Here is a 14927-nt window from a genome sequence, read left to right as displayed (position 1 = left end):
AGCTAAGGGGAGTTGGGCGGTTTGGTGGTCCCTTAAGTGCCCAGCCTCCCACATTTGAACCTGCCACTGTTTCATAACACGAGGCTCGTCTGGTGGCGGCGTCGAATTGCGGCCAGCTGGCCTTGGAATGTGGCATCCTGTTATGTGCCGCATTGCAACCACTCTGCTGCACGGCGTAGAGTGCCCAGCTGAACTAACAACGTTGTACAGCATCGGGTTGCCCGGAGCCTGCATATCGCCAGTCCCATTGTCAGGTAAAACGTCCAGTAGCATGCCCAGGTAATATAAAAGAGACATTTCTCATGGAGGTCAGCACCTCGAATTTGCAAGGCTTGGTTTCGCATGTTACCCACTATGGCTAGCGGATGGCCTCCCACCAAGGCTGTGCAGGTGAATCTCAGCCTTGGGACAACCAAAACTCAGATAGCCGCTGCCTGCGAGATCTCGTTCCATATTGTGCGTATTGTGATGGCCCGGACCTGTGAGAGTGCATACGACGGAAAGGAGTGGTTGGAAGCTGTTATTCAAAGGAAGAAAACAACTATCTGATGTGCCTCTCCTGGAGGCTCCTTATATACACGATGGATGCCCAGAATGGCGGTCTGAGCAGGCAGAATGACTGCTGGGGTTCAGGACCGGGGTATGAGTCCCCATAGATCCTGTCACACGTATATAAAGGCAGAAGACAGAGCGGCGTCAAGCCGACGTGCTCATCAACTCTCTCTTCCATTGATTGTACGCCTTTGTATCCATTCTTAGCTTCAAGAAGAAAAGGCACGACCGAATCAACTCTTCAAACCGACGGCGACCATGGGCTCCCGGACGTGTGATGTGTACTTTGCCTTCGGTCCTGAGCCGGGAAGTTACCTGCTGAGCACCCGGACCGAGTTTAGAACGTCTGTTCAGCCCGATGTCAGTCCCCACTCTACGTACCATGCTGACCAACCTGCGATGTCATAGTTCGAGAATGCCCCCCTTCTTGACGGAGCGTATGACGAATGTGGACAGAGTACACTGGGCCGTTGTCGGTGTCAATGGATATGCGGCTTTCGCATACCGAGGTAAAGACGCGGAGGAGGGTGAATGGAGCTGTAAGTCACGTCTTTCACCTTTTTGGTCTTCGTCAACACCTACTAAGATTGGATTTACAGGGCGTTCTAGCGCGTTCAGCTCCGGGCTCCCCAAACCCAATGCCCGCCTCGCAAAGATAGTATCGGAGAATCGGTCACTGAGCATCTCGGTCACAATGGGCCCAGGAAATACCGTCGTCATCTGTGATCCAGTCAAGGGCAAGGTGTACGCCGCCAATCTCGACAAGGACGTCGAGACCCTTATCAAGATGAGACGGAACGTGTGGCACGTTGCGCTAGGCGTTGACGGTGCGTATGTGATCCTCCACGACCAAGGCGTCTCATGGGACCTGCGAGGCAAGTATGGCAACCTCGACAAGCTCTTGTCGAGGATGAATGAGGAGGGCGGACCTGACGTCTCGTACGTGACGCTCAACCCATGGAGAGCGGACCAGTACTTCCTGGTCCACCGCGACGGTACAGCCCATGTCCAGATGGATGTGCCCACAGAGGTTGAGCTTCGGCCCTTGCTGAAAAGACACGACGGCACGTACTACCCGAAGTATCCCGCCTGCCATGCTGCGAATCCTCCCGTTCTGACCAGGTATAGCAGGCCCTTGCCCCACGGCCGAACGAGCTGCCAAAGTTTTGGAGGCATCAAACCCGCGAAAAATCCAAGAACACCCCCCCGCGCCCAGTGCAAACGGCCAAGGGTTCACTTGGCTCCGCAACCCGTTTGGCCACGGAGCCAACGCTCTTGGCATGTAGACAGAAGAAACTTTAGTCTTGGTCTTGAGCATCTCGAGACAAACTGAATCAAGTCAAAGCTCGGGGTGCCATCCAAGGTACCGACAAACGCACCATGCCATAGGATTCGTTCTCCTCTTTTTTCCTTTTTTCGGGTCTCCAAGTTGAGGACTGGATTGAGATTAAAGAAGCAAGTGAAGTGGAAGGTATAAATTGTTTAATTGGTAGTTTACGATCCTCTCGAACGTTCACAAGCTGGGCAGCATTCGGTACCCGGGTAACTACCTCCCTGCAGTACCTATAATATACCTCGGTATATCTCCTTTGTTAAATCCAATAAAGTGTTCAACAACATGACTCGAGCAATCTGTCAATAAATTGCTGTGCTGAGCACCGAGTTGGCCTCCTCCCCTGATTCTGTTCCGACGGGAGCTCCAGTGAGGTGTCTATTAAGACGCATGTCAGACGCACATGCGTCTGCACGTTGGAATGTCTACGCGTTGGTTTGCCTGCAGCTAAGCTTCATGCACGTCCTGGAGAGGAGGGGCTCTTGAATGAGTCAGCATACTCCCTCAAGGCCATCCGTGATCAAAACGTAAGTATTACTCGAAAGGTTGATTCTTCGAACGCCGGTGATGCATCCTGGCTGTAGAGCGAGCATTTACAATCTAGAGCTCTTTCTATCGCTGAAGACTCTGCCAAAGTGACCCCGCCCACCTCCCACCAAGCGTCATCTTGACCACACAAGCCTATGGCGTCCCGAGCATGTGCCATCTGCTTCGCATTCGGCCCTGAGCCGGGGAGCTACCTCCTGTGGACGCAATAATTACATGTCCAAGACGTAATCCTATCGCGCGTACCATCACAAAGGCTTGGCTCTGATCTTCAGGCTGTCTCACATATATAATTTTCTAGATCCAAAATGCCCTTGGCCTTGGAACAGCTGTTGGCCAATGTCGACAGGCTTCCTTGGGCATCAGTTCGGGACGGCGGGTGTGTTGCCTTGGCCTACAGAAGCAAGGTGCTAGAAGGCAGCGAATTACACTGTAAGCTGTCTCTGCGTTCTCATCTTCGGCCATGCGAGTTCAACTGTCTGATACTTTATTCTCATGGGGACATCTAACGAGCTGATCTATACGATGTACGATTCCTACTGGTGCCTGCAGAGGATATTAGCAGTCGAAACTCAGCTCCCCAACATCTCCGTAGCCATGGGTCAAGGCGACGCCATGGTCATCTGCGATGTGGAGAAAAGTCAATTTCACTTCAACGCGCTTGACGACGGCATAATACATCGTATCACGAATAGAACCAGGCCTGTCTGCCAAGTTGCTCTAGGGGTCGACGACAAATATATCATTCTTTGTGAAGGGGGAGACAACGCGTGACAATTACGCCGCAACTATTCCCAGCTCAGCGAGATCTTCTCTGACATGCGGCGTGCCCAGAGACTGAAGGACATCGATTTTGTGGCGCTCAACCCATGGCGAAGCCAGGAGTTCTTCCTGGTGGAGAAGGACGGAGCCATCCACTTCCAAGTTCACGAAAGCGTGAGGCAGGATCTCGATGATATCCTGAGAGCGCACAACGGTATGCTTTCCTAGGCAGCCCTGCCCATCATCTTTCCAAGCACCATTCTTTTTGTTTGTGTGTGTGTGTGTGGGGGGGGGGGGGGGGGGGGGAGAGGACCAGTTGAGGCAGAGGTACGTCACCATTGACTACTCACTCAACTGATGTGGCAGTCCCATCCTTACCCAAGTCTATATAGGCCTATATTCAAGTAATATTACAAAATACAACGTGAAACTGAGGGAACCTCCTAACGTACAACATCTGACTCCTTTCCTCTACCGCTACTTCTCCACCGTGTTCCATCAAAAGTAGCCCCCATGTAGCCGAGCCACCGACTCCAGCGTCAGCGCATCCTTATGCCTCCTCGTCGCCAGAATCTGCTCCCTGACCAACCAGCCAACACCCAGAGTCGCACCCGGCCCGACAAGCGGCACGAGGATCGCGCCAAGGATGACCGTCTTCAGCAAGCCCTCACGCAGCATCCCCGCCTTGCGCATGTCCCAGAACAAGTACGCGAGCCAGAGCAGATGCGAACCCAACGCAAACACCTGATCCCACCTCAGGAACTCGGACGCAAACTTCTCAAGCGACCCAGCGGACCCGCTCGGCAAACCACGGGGGACGAACGTGTTCCACACAGACGCCACGACCGCACCCAGCCCGCCAGCTTGGGACATCCCTCCCAGGATCACCCACCACCACAGGCCCGCCGCGAGCAGACTTGCACCTCCCACATACACCTTCATCGCGTTCAAATCCTTCAACGGCCGCTGGATCTTGTCCGTGTCCATGGTCTCCTGCAGGAACACCTTCGAGATGCCCCATCTCGCAAGCGCAAGCCACACGGGGTAGAGCTGCCACAAGAACAGCCAGCACTGGCGCCCCACGAGGTTCGGCCAGAAGCAGACCGCGTAGAACGGCAAGAGGTACGCGAGCAGCACGGCGGGCAGCGAGGCGTAGCTGACCCGCGTGTTGGTCAGGCGTCGGTCGATGGCCGCGAACTTCTCGACGGGGGTGAAGAGGTAGTACAGGAAGCAGTACACGGGAGAGACGACACCAATGCCGACAACTTGGCCTAGGAGGGAGAAGAAGTTGGGCCTGTCAGGCATGGTGGGTTAGCAAGCAGCCGGGAGATGGGTAGACGCGGAGGGAGGGGGCTTACAGCTGTATCGGGGTGAGCAAGCTCGCACGCCGGGCCGACTCGAAGTGCCAAATCAGCTGGAGGACGGTGCCGTCGGTGATGAAGGAGATCATCTGCCGGCGAGCGTCGGGATCGGTGCCGAAAATGGAGGGGTAGAAGAAGGTGTTCACGAGGGCGAGGAAGTCGTCGAAGCTCGGGATGTGGTAGAAGTGGCGCAGGATGGGGACGCGGTCGCGGATGGCGGGAATCACCCCGCCATCGCGGACGGCTGCGGCCAGGCGTCCGACCGGAGTAGCATCCATGACGGAGCTCGCAACAAACGCAAGCACCAGCAGGGGAAGGGCAATCAGCATGCGGTGCAGCTTGCTGCCACCGACGCCGTCGTTCATGGTCGGGTTGAACGGCATGGTGCCTGTGAGCGAGGCCTCGGGGAGAGGGAGGAAATCGAGCTTGGCCGCGCCGACCATCGTGTTGGACAGCGTCTCGGGCAGGAACTCGGTCAGGCGTGGGCGCACAAATTTGACGAACAACTTGGCGCTGAGGCCGCGCATGTTTTGCAAGCGTGTCAGGCGAGCGGACGCGTCGACCACGCCCATGGCCCGGACGACGCGCTCCCGCTGGTACTGAGCCATCTCGGCGTCGATCTCGGCGAGCGTCGGCCGGCGGCCCGTGGCGTTCTGGGCATCGGCAAGCCGCTTGATGGCGTTGGCAAGGGTCGCGGCGGTCTCTATGGCCGAGTTGCCGCCCAGGCCGAGGTTGGGCGTGGCTTTGTGGACGCTGTCACCCGCACACACGATGCGGCCCCAGTGCCACAGCCTGAACTTGGCCTCTTCAATAGGGACGAGACGGAAGGTGACGGTCTTGGCCCAGAGCTCGGCCAGTGTCAAGCCGCCCGTCCCCGGAACAATGACGATATCGCCATTTCGCTCCACGAAGGCGCGTGCGTCGTCGTCGGTGTACCGCGGCATGTCTCCCACGCGGTGCTTCCGGCCCAGGCGCTCCTGGCTGAACCAATAGACCGTGCCCTTGTCGGCTACGATAGTCAAGGCGCAGCGTCCAACGTCGTACGTGGTGTTGACGTCTCCAGCCTTGATCTTTGGGGAATCGACCCCCTTGGCGATGCCGAAGATGCAGTTGTGCTCGGCGGTCATGCCTGGAACGTTGTCAGGAAGGAGGGTGAGTAGGTTCTTGGAGCTGTTTCGAGACTTACGATCCCTATCGGCGCGGACGATCTCTGGCTTTTCCGGCTCGGCCAGCTCCCACATCTTCTGGCGAGTCCTGCTGTAGGCGCCATCTGCACCGACAAGCAGGTCGGCCTGGTACGAGGAGCCGTCATCGCAGATGACGGTAACGCCGTCGAAATCATGCTTCACATCAACGACCTTTTTGTTGACATGGATCCGGCTGCGGTCCTTGATGCTTCCCAATATCCCCTTCAGGAGGTTCTGCCGCTCGCCCCAAGCCGAGCCGTACCCGGTTCTGGATTCCTGGGAGTTAGACCGGCACTGACTGGCACAGGCACGAATTTGGTGTATGTACCCACCTTGCCTGCATCAAACGCGGGCTGCGATCGGGAGTGGCGACAAGCTGGCCTTTTCCATCGCGGCTGTAGAACACCTGAAGAGGTTCGCAAAGCTTCTTGAGCTCCTTCCAGGCTCCGAGCTGGTCCAGAATTCGCGCCGAGCAAGGAAAGATGCCAATGGAGGCGCCGATTTGCGGTGCGACCTCATCGCGGCGCTCCAGTAAGACATAGTCGACGCCAGCTTTCTGATGCCCATCGGGGATCTTGTCAGCATTGCGAATTTGAGCGAAGCCCGGCGGTGGAATCCAAACACACCTCGAGCGCGCTGGCCAGCGTCAGGCCGGCCACGCCGGCTCCTGAAATGACGACCCGGAAACCGTCCCCTTTCGTACCGGCCATGGTGGTGTACAAGGGGTGATACGTTGCGCCGGCGTGCCCTGGTCCGAGGAGGGGAGCTCACAAATCCAAGGCTGGCCTCAGTTTATTACCACGTCAAGTTCTAGCGGGACACTCAGCCGCTCTGCTGCACGTGGCGTCTACCTGAGGTACCTAGGCAGATTAGAGTAGGTCGGGGAGGAAGACAACTCGAGCGTTGGACGTTGCCTGGTGGAACACCAGGGCGGGCAAACGGGGAACATAAAATAAACCATCGTGACACATGATACCGAGGGACAAGCAAAAAGTCTTTTAAGAAATCTTCAGGCGATCTGCCCTCCTGGCGTAAAAGACGCGTTCTATGGAGCCATGCGCGCGCCATGCCGACCGGCCACCCCCTGCATTTGGGTCCCGCCATCGCCCCAGCGCCGCAGTGAACCGATCTCTGAACACTCCGAAGTCCGTCTGCCCTGGCATCTGGGCCCCTGTCATACCCACTGCCGCAGCCTTGTTCCGAGATACCGGAGCTGAGTCCGGCAGGGTTGGGAGCAGGCAGCCAGTAAGATCAAGCCCTGATGGGAACACAGGCAGTCCAGGTCGCCGAGCCGATCGGCGACACGAAGGACGTACGCCCAAACCCCGTACGAGGCGTCGTTGACACCTATTGGCTGATGTTGCCGGCATGGAAAGGTTTGGGGGGAACCCTTCTGGGCTCAGATTCGCCATAGTGTAGGTCCAGAGTTGATGTAGAATCATCACAATCTTGAACATCTGCCAGTTCTACAAGAGGGCCGGGAATAGGTACAGGGCTGCGCACTTGACACTAGCGCCGCGTTACGCTGCTAGGACATCCCCTGCAGCCCCTGTGGAGTTTGTGGAGTTGCGGCTCTCAGATAGGCATGCTACTCGCTTGGAGGACTGTGGACGTGGACCACCTCATAAAAAATTCAGTGATAGTTGGCAGATCTGAGAGAAAAACACCACAGGTTGTCGGTGATGCGTCTTGTGATGCTGAGATGCCCGCCTGCGTTACTTCAGTCGTGTCATGAACGGAGAATGGAGCAACTGGGCATCTGTCAAGAAAGACCGAAATATCAACATGCAATCTCCGAGGCATGTTGACGACTCCACAGGGCTTTTGATTGCAACGTCACTTGGTTTGGATGGTAAAACGCTCCTGCGACGGTCGCCTCCGCCAATTGGTGTCATAGCGCGAAACCGTCAATGTCGGGCATGTGCAGACCAACTTTGGGTTTAGGCCAACAAGATCTCAGTAAAATTGCAGCCAAATGCCTCGCAGGATCGAGCTGCAAGATGGACCAATACGTGGAAAGCTCTATGAGGACATGGAGAGTAAGAAAACTGAAGCCAATGTCGAGAAGAACGACCCGTAAACAAGCACGGAACAAAGCAATCAAGAAAAGAAAGATAAAACCCCCTATGAAGGTTATGCGGAAAACTGGGAAAACAAGCCAGCCAATATCCCAGAACATAACGGGAAGCTGTGATTCGTTGTATGACTAAGCCGGCGTTACAAGCGCATTGTGAACTCATCAACCAAACGAAAACACCTCAGCCAACCATCCATCATTCCTCATAACTCATATGGTCCCCTTCACAATGCACTTAATATTGCTTTCATCCACCTGATTCAGCTACAGTAGTCTCAAGTCTCATCACGGGATGGATGTGCCCATTGCGGCCAACATCCTTGGCACGCTTGGTGCAGTGAGTACATAATAAACAAGCCTAACCTCCCGCCATCTGGTGATGAAATGTGACAAGTCTCACCCTTTTAACAACCTACCGCAGGTGTGCTGGTCAGTGCAGGTGGGTGTATACCAAGAACCAAACTCGTATACCCCGATTGCATCCTCTTACACTCACGATCTCAGCTCATACCCCAAATCGTTATCAACTATCGCCGCCACCATGCGACCGGCTTGCAGCCGTCAATGATGATGCTCTGGGCGTGGGCCGGCGTGCCGCTTGGTGTCTACAATATCGTTGAAAACTTCAACATTGCTCTGCGTATTCAGCCCCAGATCCTCACGGCCCTCAGCATGGCGACTTGGATCCAATGTTACTACTATCAGAGGGTAGCCAACCATGACACCTGCAACGCCCATTTACAAAATTACAATAATTATTATCCAAAAGTCTAATCGCTCACAGAACTGGCCCATTTCACGGTGTATCCTTATCACCCTACCTATCCTCTTTTCCATGGCCACCATCCAAGCCGCCCTGATCCTCATTCTCCGCCTACTCGTTTCGAGCGACCTCGCCTGGCCGCGCACCCTCATGGCCGTGCTTGCTGCTGCCCTTCTTGCAGCCGGTGTCCTTTGTCACTACTGGGACATCTGGGTTCACCGAACGGTCCGTGGCATCTCGTTCCTGTTTGTTGCCATCGACGCGGCGGGCGACCTGTTTTCCTTGGTCTCGATCTTCTTTCAGCCCAAGTTGGACGTGATGGGCATGGCAATTTACGGGGTGGAGTTGGCGCTGTGGTTGGGAGTGTTTGCGTGTGGGGGGTATTACAACTTTTGGCCATGGGTTAGGGAGACGTGGACGACGACCAGAGAACAAAAGGATGGAAGCCGGAGGAAGCCAGAGGTACCTACAGGGGATGGTGCCGTTCAGAGGGAGGTTCAGGATCGGACGGTGGGATCGACCGGTATAGAATCGATCGCGTTGCATGACATGCCCTCATCAACGTCAGTGTTTCAGACGGCATCCAGGGAGACGGTCCCGGACGGTGTGAGGCTAAGGACCGGTGGATCATGTCGTCGGAGCGGTCAAGTTGATGGCCGGTCTCCGGTTCTAATATTGTGATGGGGAAGATACCTTTGCCATTTTCGTTTAACACATCGCTGAAAGTTAAAAGTCCGGGTTTCCCAAGCCAAACTGCTCTCCACTTCGCTCTCTGAACCCCCTTAAGACGTCACTCGCTTGGGCCCCGAGATCCAACCCTTGTCCGGGCTGCCCAACCTCTACGGCCACGAAGTGAGCTGGAGCTACGTCTAGTAACGTACAAACTGACACGGGCTTAGATACCGTCGTCCGGACGGTTACTGTTTCCCTCACGTTATAGAGATAACACCAAGACAAGCTATACCGACATTTGGACTTTCAGGGGCAGTACTATAAGTATGAAGCTCCACTCGATAACTAGACTACACGTACTACAGTATGTAGGTAGGTACTCAGACCCAATGATGACACAGTCCCCAGCCACTAACAGAGCGCCAAATGTCAGATCTGTCAAAGTACACTACGCAGCTCCTCTGTTAACAGCTACTACATATAGTCACGGATCAATTCATGTTCCTAACGGAAACGTGGTTCCGCGACATTTTCGGCTCTGCCCGCGACCAAAGTCTACCCTAAATAATGAATGAGGCCGACCAACCAAGCCGAACCCAGACGGTGATTGCAGCCCTTAGCTTCTTAGACTGGCACATCATGCAATTGTAACCGGTACCCAGCCGATTCTCAATACGTAACTGTGCTGCTAGGGGGTTGGCCGCCTCTGAAATGGTCGAAGGAGGAGGAAGAAGAATGGTCGGATAACGCCCAGAACTTTCCCGTCAAAACAGCGTGGGGTTAAGAGCCCGGGACCGACAATTGGGAAGCATTGCTCCTTGGAGCGAACATAATGCATTGTAAGCTCATTGTAATGCCGTCGCGCTCTGGAGTCCTGGGAGAAACGTTAAAGATTGCCATTAGCTGCCATCGAAGACTGCCCGAGCCAGTTTCGAAACACTCGAGAAATGGCGAATCAAGCGCTGCTGCGGAGATGAGGCGATCGTATGGAGGCACTGATCTCGCATTTCAATCCATCACCCAGACGCTCCGAGCCACTCCTTGATGAGTCTAACAACCTCATGCTGTAGCAGTTGACCGGTTGTCGGGGAGCAGCTACGACCGTATCAAGCCCTTTACTTTGTCCAATCCATGTCGACAAACTACAAAAGGTAATAGCCGCGTGGCAACGAGATGCAGGATTGTAGAGACGTTTTCATCAGCATTGGGAACGGCTCCTGCAGCGCTCCCGTCCCGTGCAACCTGCGGAGCAGGCCAACGAGTGCAAACTTGCCGACCGCAACGACCGAAGAACTCGATGGCCCGAGTGATCGGGACGGTTCCGTCGCCAAGTAGCGCGCAGCTGCGTTGGACTGGACTGCTTGCCTGTTGGTGTAATCTTGGTCGCGGGATGGGAGCGTCAAGCACTGGTACCTGGTACAGGAGGATATGCCATCCAATCAAGGAGAGGTTTTATATGCGCCGCAGGTGCATGTTTTCCCCCCGATAGTACGGCCCCGCCGGCGTGGGCCAGAATCGGTGAGCTTTTTCGAACCCCTGGCTGATCAGGCTGTCTGTCAGTCTTGTGTAGCACATGCTTTGTAATGGTGTGCGTACTTGCGCACGCAGCCTGCTTGCAGGAGACGGTTTTGAGAGCATCCCCCTCATCTCTTTCTGCTCTACAACTTCTTCCACACATCTGTTGTTGGTGGTTCCACGCGTTTTCTGGGGTTATTTGTGTCAATGTAGGTAGTTCGGACGCCGCTCGTTAACCAGGCCTTCCCTGGACCCTGCCGCTCTCTTGTTTCTCCTTCACCATGCCACCATTGAACGTTATCGCCGACGCCGACGCCCCCGCCATCCAGAACATAGCCGCCTACATTTGGCCTCGCACAGAAGATACAACAGATACGAGTGCGAGTATCAGCAGCGACATCCAAGCCACCATCGGCGTCACGGTCTTCGCCGGGTGCATATTGATTGCCGTGGGCGGATGGTTTCTGAGGAAGCATCTACTTGCGCGGAAAAAGAGGAAACAGGAGGCTGAAGAGGCCGAGGCGGAAGCAGCAGGAGCCGCAAGCGACGACACCACCGGTCCCTACGACGAGTTCGAGGATGGCCTTGGCAAGCGACCGGAGCTGGAAGGAAGCAGAGTCGCCCACGAGTTGAGCGGGATGGTGGTGCCAAAGGAGCTAGAAGCCATCGAGAAGCCGGTCGAATTAGGCGGGACGCCGCGGGCGGAGTTGGAGACGTGCTGGAACGATGCGTTGACCTGGTCGGCGGTGCAGCAACGGTTGCCTATCACCTCAACGGTCCTGGAAGGCCCCATGAAACAGTCGCCATCCGTCATCACATTACCTTCGTCATCGTCACTATCGGCGGCAGTAACAGGAACGTCAACGGGCGCGCTCGAGTCCGAATATAAAAGCTCGTTGAGGTTCTCACCGTTCGCCGACCCTGAAGGAATCCTGAGATCATCAAACTCTTCTACGCTCAAGTAAGGCGACTCGAGGTTCAGACAGTTCTTATCGGAGTGTGTAACAGCTGAAACGCACGGTCTTCATGTTGCCAGCCATCAATCCGGGATATGTCAAATCGGAATCTTTCTCAGCACCCAGTTTCCCACTCGGTAATTATGTACAAACGAGAGATAACGACCCCGATCCCCGCATTCTACGGCTTCCTAGCACCAAATCGACGATGTTGGGCTTACGGTAGCCACGCTCATACCTCGAACGAATGGTGGCCTCGCGGTATTTCTCAGCTCATAACTTACACCGTCCCTGCTATCCTTGCGCCGTGTCAAAGACGGTATTATTAAGAGGAAGGATGCGCAGGCTGCAGTGCGATTGAGCCATGGTCACCGGATGTAGATAGGACTGTGCTGGTTTTGTGATGGGATACGAGCCCCTTTCTCCAAGGAGATCAATGAATTAATGTTGGAGTAATTACATCATAGACAACGCTGATGACAGTATCTTCTGGGCCCGACACAACAACGGATGGCAGGTGGTGGTACGACGGAAACGACGGGCGAGACAGGGATGGTTACATGAGATCAGTTACGGACCTTGAGAGATTGCAACTTCGCTCTGTTTTCCGCAACAACTCGCATCCCTCGCCTGATTGTCCCTGCCGGCCCTTTCGTGATCTTTTCGAAGTCATCACGTCAGACGAAGACACGACCACGATGCATCTGGTTCCACTGCTTGCTCTGCGGCTGCGTCTCCCTCGGCTGCTACCTGGGAGTCTCGTGGAGAGTGGGTCAGGATGGATTCAACGCCGGATTTCAACCACCCTGCTACGTACCTTTGTGTTGAGAACCCCTGACAAGGGAGCTCCCTTGGTTCAATTAATCCGGTTAATTGAGCTGAATTCTTTCAAGCAGAGGCACCTGGGCTGTGGAGGGCAAGGACCGATATGACGAGCAAGAACCCATCTACGTTGTGATGTGTCTCCTGCTCTCATCTTCTCACCACACCACGCTGCTCTCGGCGACCCATGGCATCTTTAGCATGGAGGACAAAATCCTGAGCGGGATCCCAGTAGCATCCTGCAAACACGTCTCAAACAGATTCATCCATCAAGACATAGTGGAGGTAAAGTGATGGGAGTATCTACGGAGTTGGGCCGTTGAGTAAGGGGGGAGCTGATAGGGTTCTGAACATGCCTCCTTCCCGAGTTGCTGTATGCTAATCACCGTACAGGGGAGTCATGAGGTTAGTTAGCGTATACGTTCAAATAAGGGTCTTGGAATCATATGAGGCGAACTGATGATGATGATGATGATGATGACGATGATGATGGCGATGATGGGAGTTTGTGGGGAGCTGAAATGGCTCCAGGGTCGCTGCGGGGGATCCGCACCATTGAGCGACAACATCGGCATAGCAACCTCTTAGCAACGGTGAGTAGACCTTCAGGGACTGGCGGAAGGCTCTGGTGGAAAACAGGAGAGTCAAGGGCCAAGGGGAATATCAACAACCCAAAGAGTTTACAAAGACGGAGCCGCGTCCAGTGAAACCTCCCATCGTACTCCTCCCATTAATATCACAATAACCCAACCAACATCGCGTGGCTTTATACAAACTGCTCAACACCACACCTTCCGATAAATTCCAAGTCATAGCACTACAGCGTCTACCTTGGTTGCCCCAGCTGAAGCTAGCATGACCACAGCTACCCCGGCCGAGCTGGCACGGGCCCCAGCTTGCCCGGTTGAACTCGGCCACGAACTCGCCATCGATCTCTTCGATGGTGCTGTTCATGCTGTCATCGTCAGCAGGTGGGCCTAAGACAATCTTCCCCGCCAGAGCAGCTACTACCCTCTCGATGCCCACAACTTGACCAACAACAACGAGGGTTATTTTCTTTGTTGCCGCCGAGTATTACCACCCGAGGACCGCAGGCAACCCAGATCACATCAGCAAGATCGCCGCTTTGGTGCTGAGCGGTGAGTTCAGTTCCCTTTCTCTTCATTTACGCCGCCCCAGCTGACGTGAATCAGAGGCCTAGCTACCGGTTCACGGTCGACCGTAGGTTCCAATTTGGCCAAGAGGACAGAAGCGGTGCCTCACAGCTTTGTTGTCTACCACGACAAAGAGCGCAAGCCGTTCCATCATCGCTTCGTGGAGACCAGCGTGCTCTCTGTCCTCGCCACATTAGGCCAGAAGATTGCCGACGGTGTGCTTACCTGTCAACTTTGGCCTGTCCGGTGCTGCCGAGAAGGTTGTCGAAGCCATCAAGTCATGGGTTGGTGACTTCCTCCGTACATTGGGAAGCAACACCTTCAGGGCCTTCTAGCCGTGGGCAATGAATCGCCGATGGTCGGGGAATCGTGACCGCGAAGGAGGCATAGTTTCCATTAAGACGGTGATCGCCCAGATTTAAGAGGACGGTTGTGCTGGACAATGGGCCACGCATGCAGCGCAGATCGGAATTCAATTTCCTCAGTATCATCCCGCCTTTTGTCCCTTCCGGTGGATTGGAGCAGAGCACTGGACAAAAGAATATAGACGGTAACAAAGCCAGGACATGATGGTCAAGCCGACGGTCGGATGGGACCTATTGCTAGGGCCCTAAAGTGCAGGCTCATAGAGAATGGACCTATTTACCGGTCGCTAGATCCCGAGGATAACGATATACTATTGATGACACTGGCTTCCAGAGCTGTAGAGTTGTGCCCTAATGCAGACGGTAGGTTGGGACAGTTGTTGTCCCATCTATATTATACCCCACCATGGGTGTCCAAAGGTGGTTCTGTACCTAACTGGTAGTTAACTAGTCGGGAGTGGAAAACGTTCCCGCTGGCTCGGCCTAATTAATGAAAAGACCGCGCCATGCCAGGAAAGAGTCGATCCAGGGGTGCTCCCGCGTCCCGTGAAGCTTAGCGTCTCACGTCAGCATGGCTGCAACCGTAAAAGTCCCTGTCCTCAAGCATGGGCTCGAGCTCGGGAATTGACCTCTCGCAAGCCAGCGGTTCAGAATCTTGGTGGACGAAGTACTATACCTCCAAGGGAAAACAATTCCCCTGCCATCCGTCGCCGGTGCCGTTTCATCGCAGCGGCGCAGTCCACAGGTCGGAGGAATGTCCCAGAAGACGCAATGTTACCACTGAACAATAACCTTATTGTTCCTGCCAAGCCAGCAGACCTCATTTGATCCACATCGCCCACAATGCTACAGCGGACCAGAG

The 14927-nt window shown here is 54.9% G+C and overlaps 4 protein-coding genes across 4 annotated transcripts; 3 read left to right on the top strand and 1 right to left on the bottom strand.

Moving 5' to 3' along the window:
* Positions 1-810: 810 nt before the first annotated feature.
* On the top strand, positions 811-1838 carry VTJ83DRAFT_4627 (uncharacterized protein; the record flags this gene model as incomplete). The annotated part of the gene is made up of 4 exons (XM_071011137.1): positions 811-896; positions 961-1091; positions 1152-1616; positions 1684-1838. 4 exons carry the CDS (start codon positions 811-813, stop codon positions 1836-1838), a joined length of 837 nt encoding a protein of 278 aa, XP_070866077.1.
* Positions 1839-3691: 1853 nt separating this feature from the next.
* On the bottom strand, positions 3692-6451 carry VTJ83DRAFT_4626 (uncharacterized protein; the record flags this gene model as incomplete). The annotated part of the gene is made up of 5 exons (XM_071011136.1): positions 3692-4487; positions 4552-5683; positions 5741-6009; positions 6074-6297; positions 6368-6451. 5 exons carry the CDS (start codon positions 6449-6451, stop codon positions 3692-3694), a joined length of 2505 nt encoding a protein of 834 aa, XP_070866076.1.
* Positions 6452-8110: 1659 nt separating this feature from the next.
* Positions 8111-9234, top strand: VTJ83DRAFT_4625 (uncharacterized protein; the record flags this gene model as incomplete). The annotated part of the gene is made up of 5 exons (XM_071011135.1): positions 8111-8155; positions 8240-8257; positions 8323-8526; positions 8603-8934; positions 9150-9234. The coding sequence occupies 5 exons, from the start codon at positions 8111-8113 to the stop codon at positions 9232-9234; spliced, it is 684 nt and encodes a 227-aa protein (XP_070866075.1).
* Positions 9235-11049: 1815 nt separating this feature from the next.
* VTJ83DRAFT_4624 (uncharacterized protein) lies at positions 11050-11865 on the top strand (the record flags this gene model as incomplete). The annotated part of the gene is made up of 2 exons (XM_071011134.1): positions 11050-11729; positions 11805-11865. 2 exons carry the CDS (start codon positions 11050-11052, stop codon positions 11863-11865), a joined length of 741 nt encoding a protein of 246 aa, XP_070866074.1.
* Positions 11866-14927: the final 3062 nt, after the last annotated feature.

This window comes from Remersonia thermophila, chromosome 4, assembly GCF_042764415.1.
Source record: "Remersonia thermophila strain ATCC 22073 chromosome 4, whole genome shotgun sequence".
Taxonomy (NCBI): Eukaryota; Fungi; Ascomycota; class Sordariomycetes; order Sordariales; family Chaetomiaceae; genus Remersonia; species Remersonia thermophila.
The sequence above is the reverse complement of the archived record's forward strand: the minus strand, read 5'-3'. Positions and strand labels throughout refer to the sequence as shown.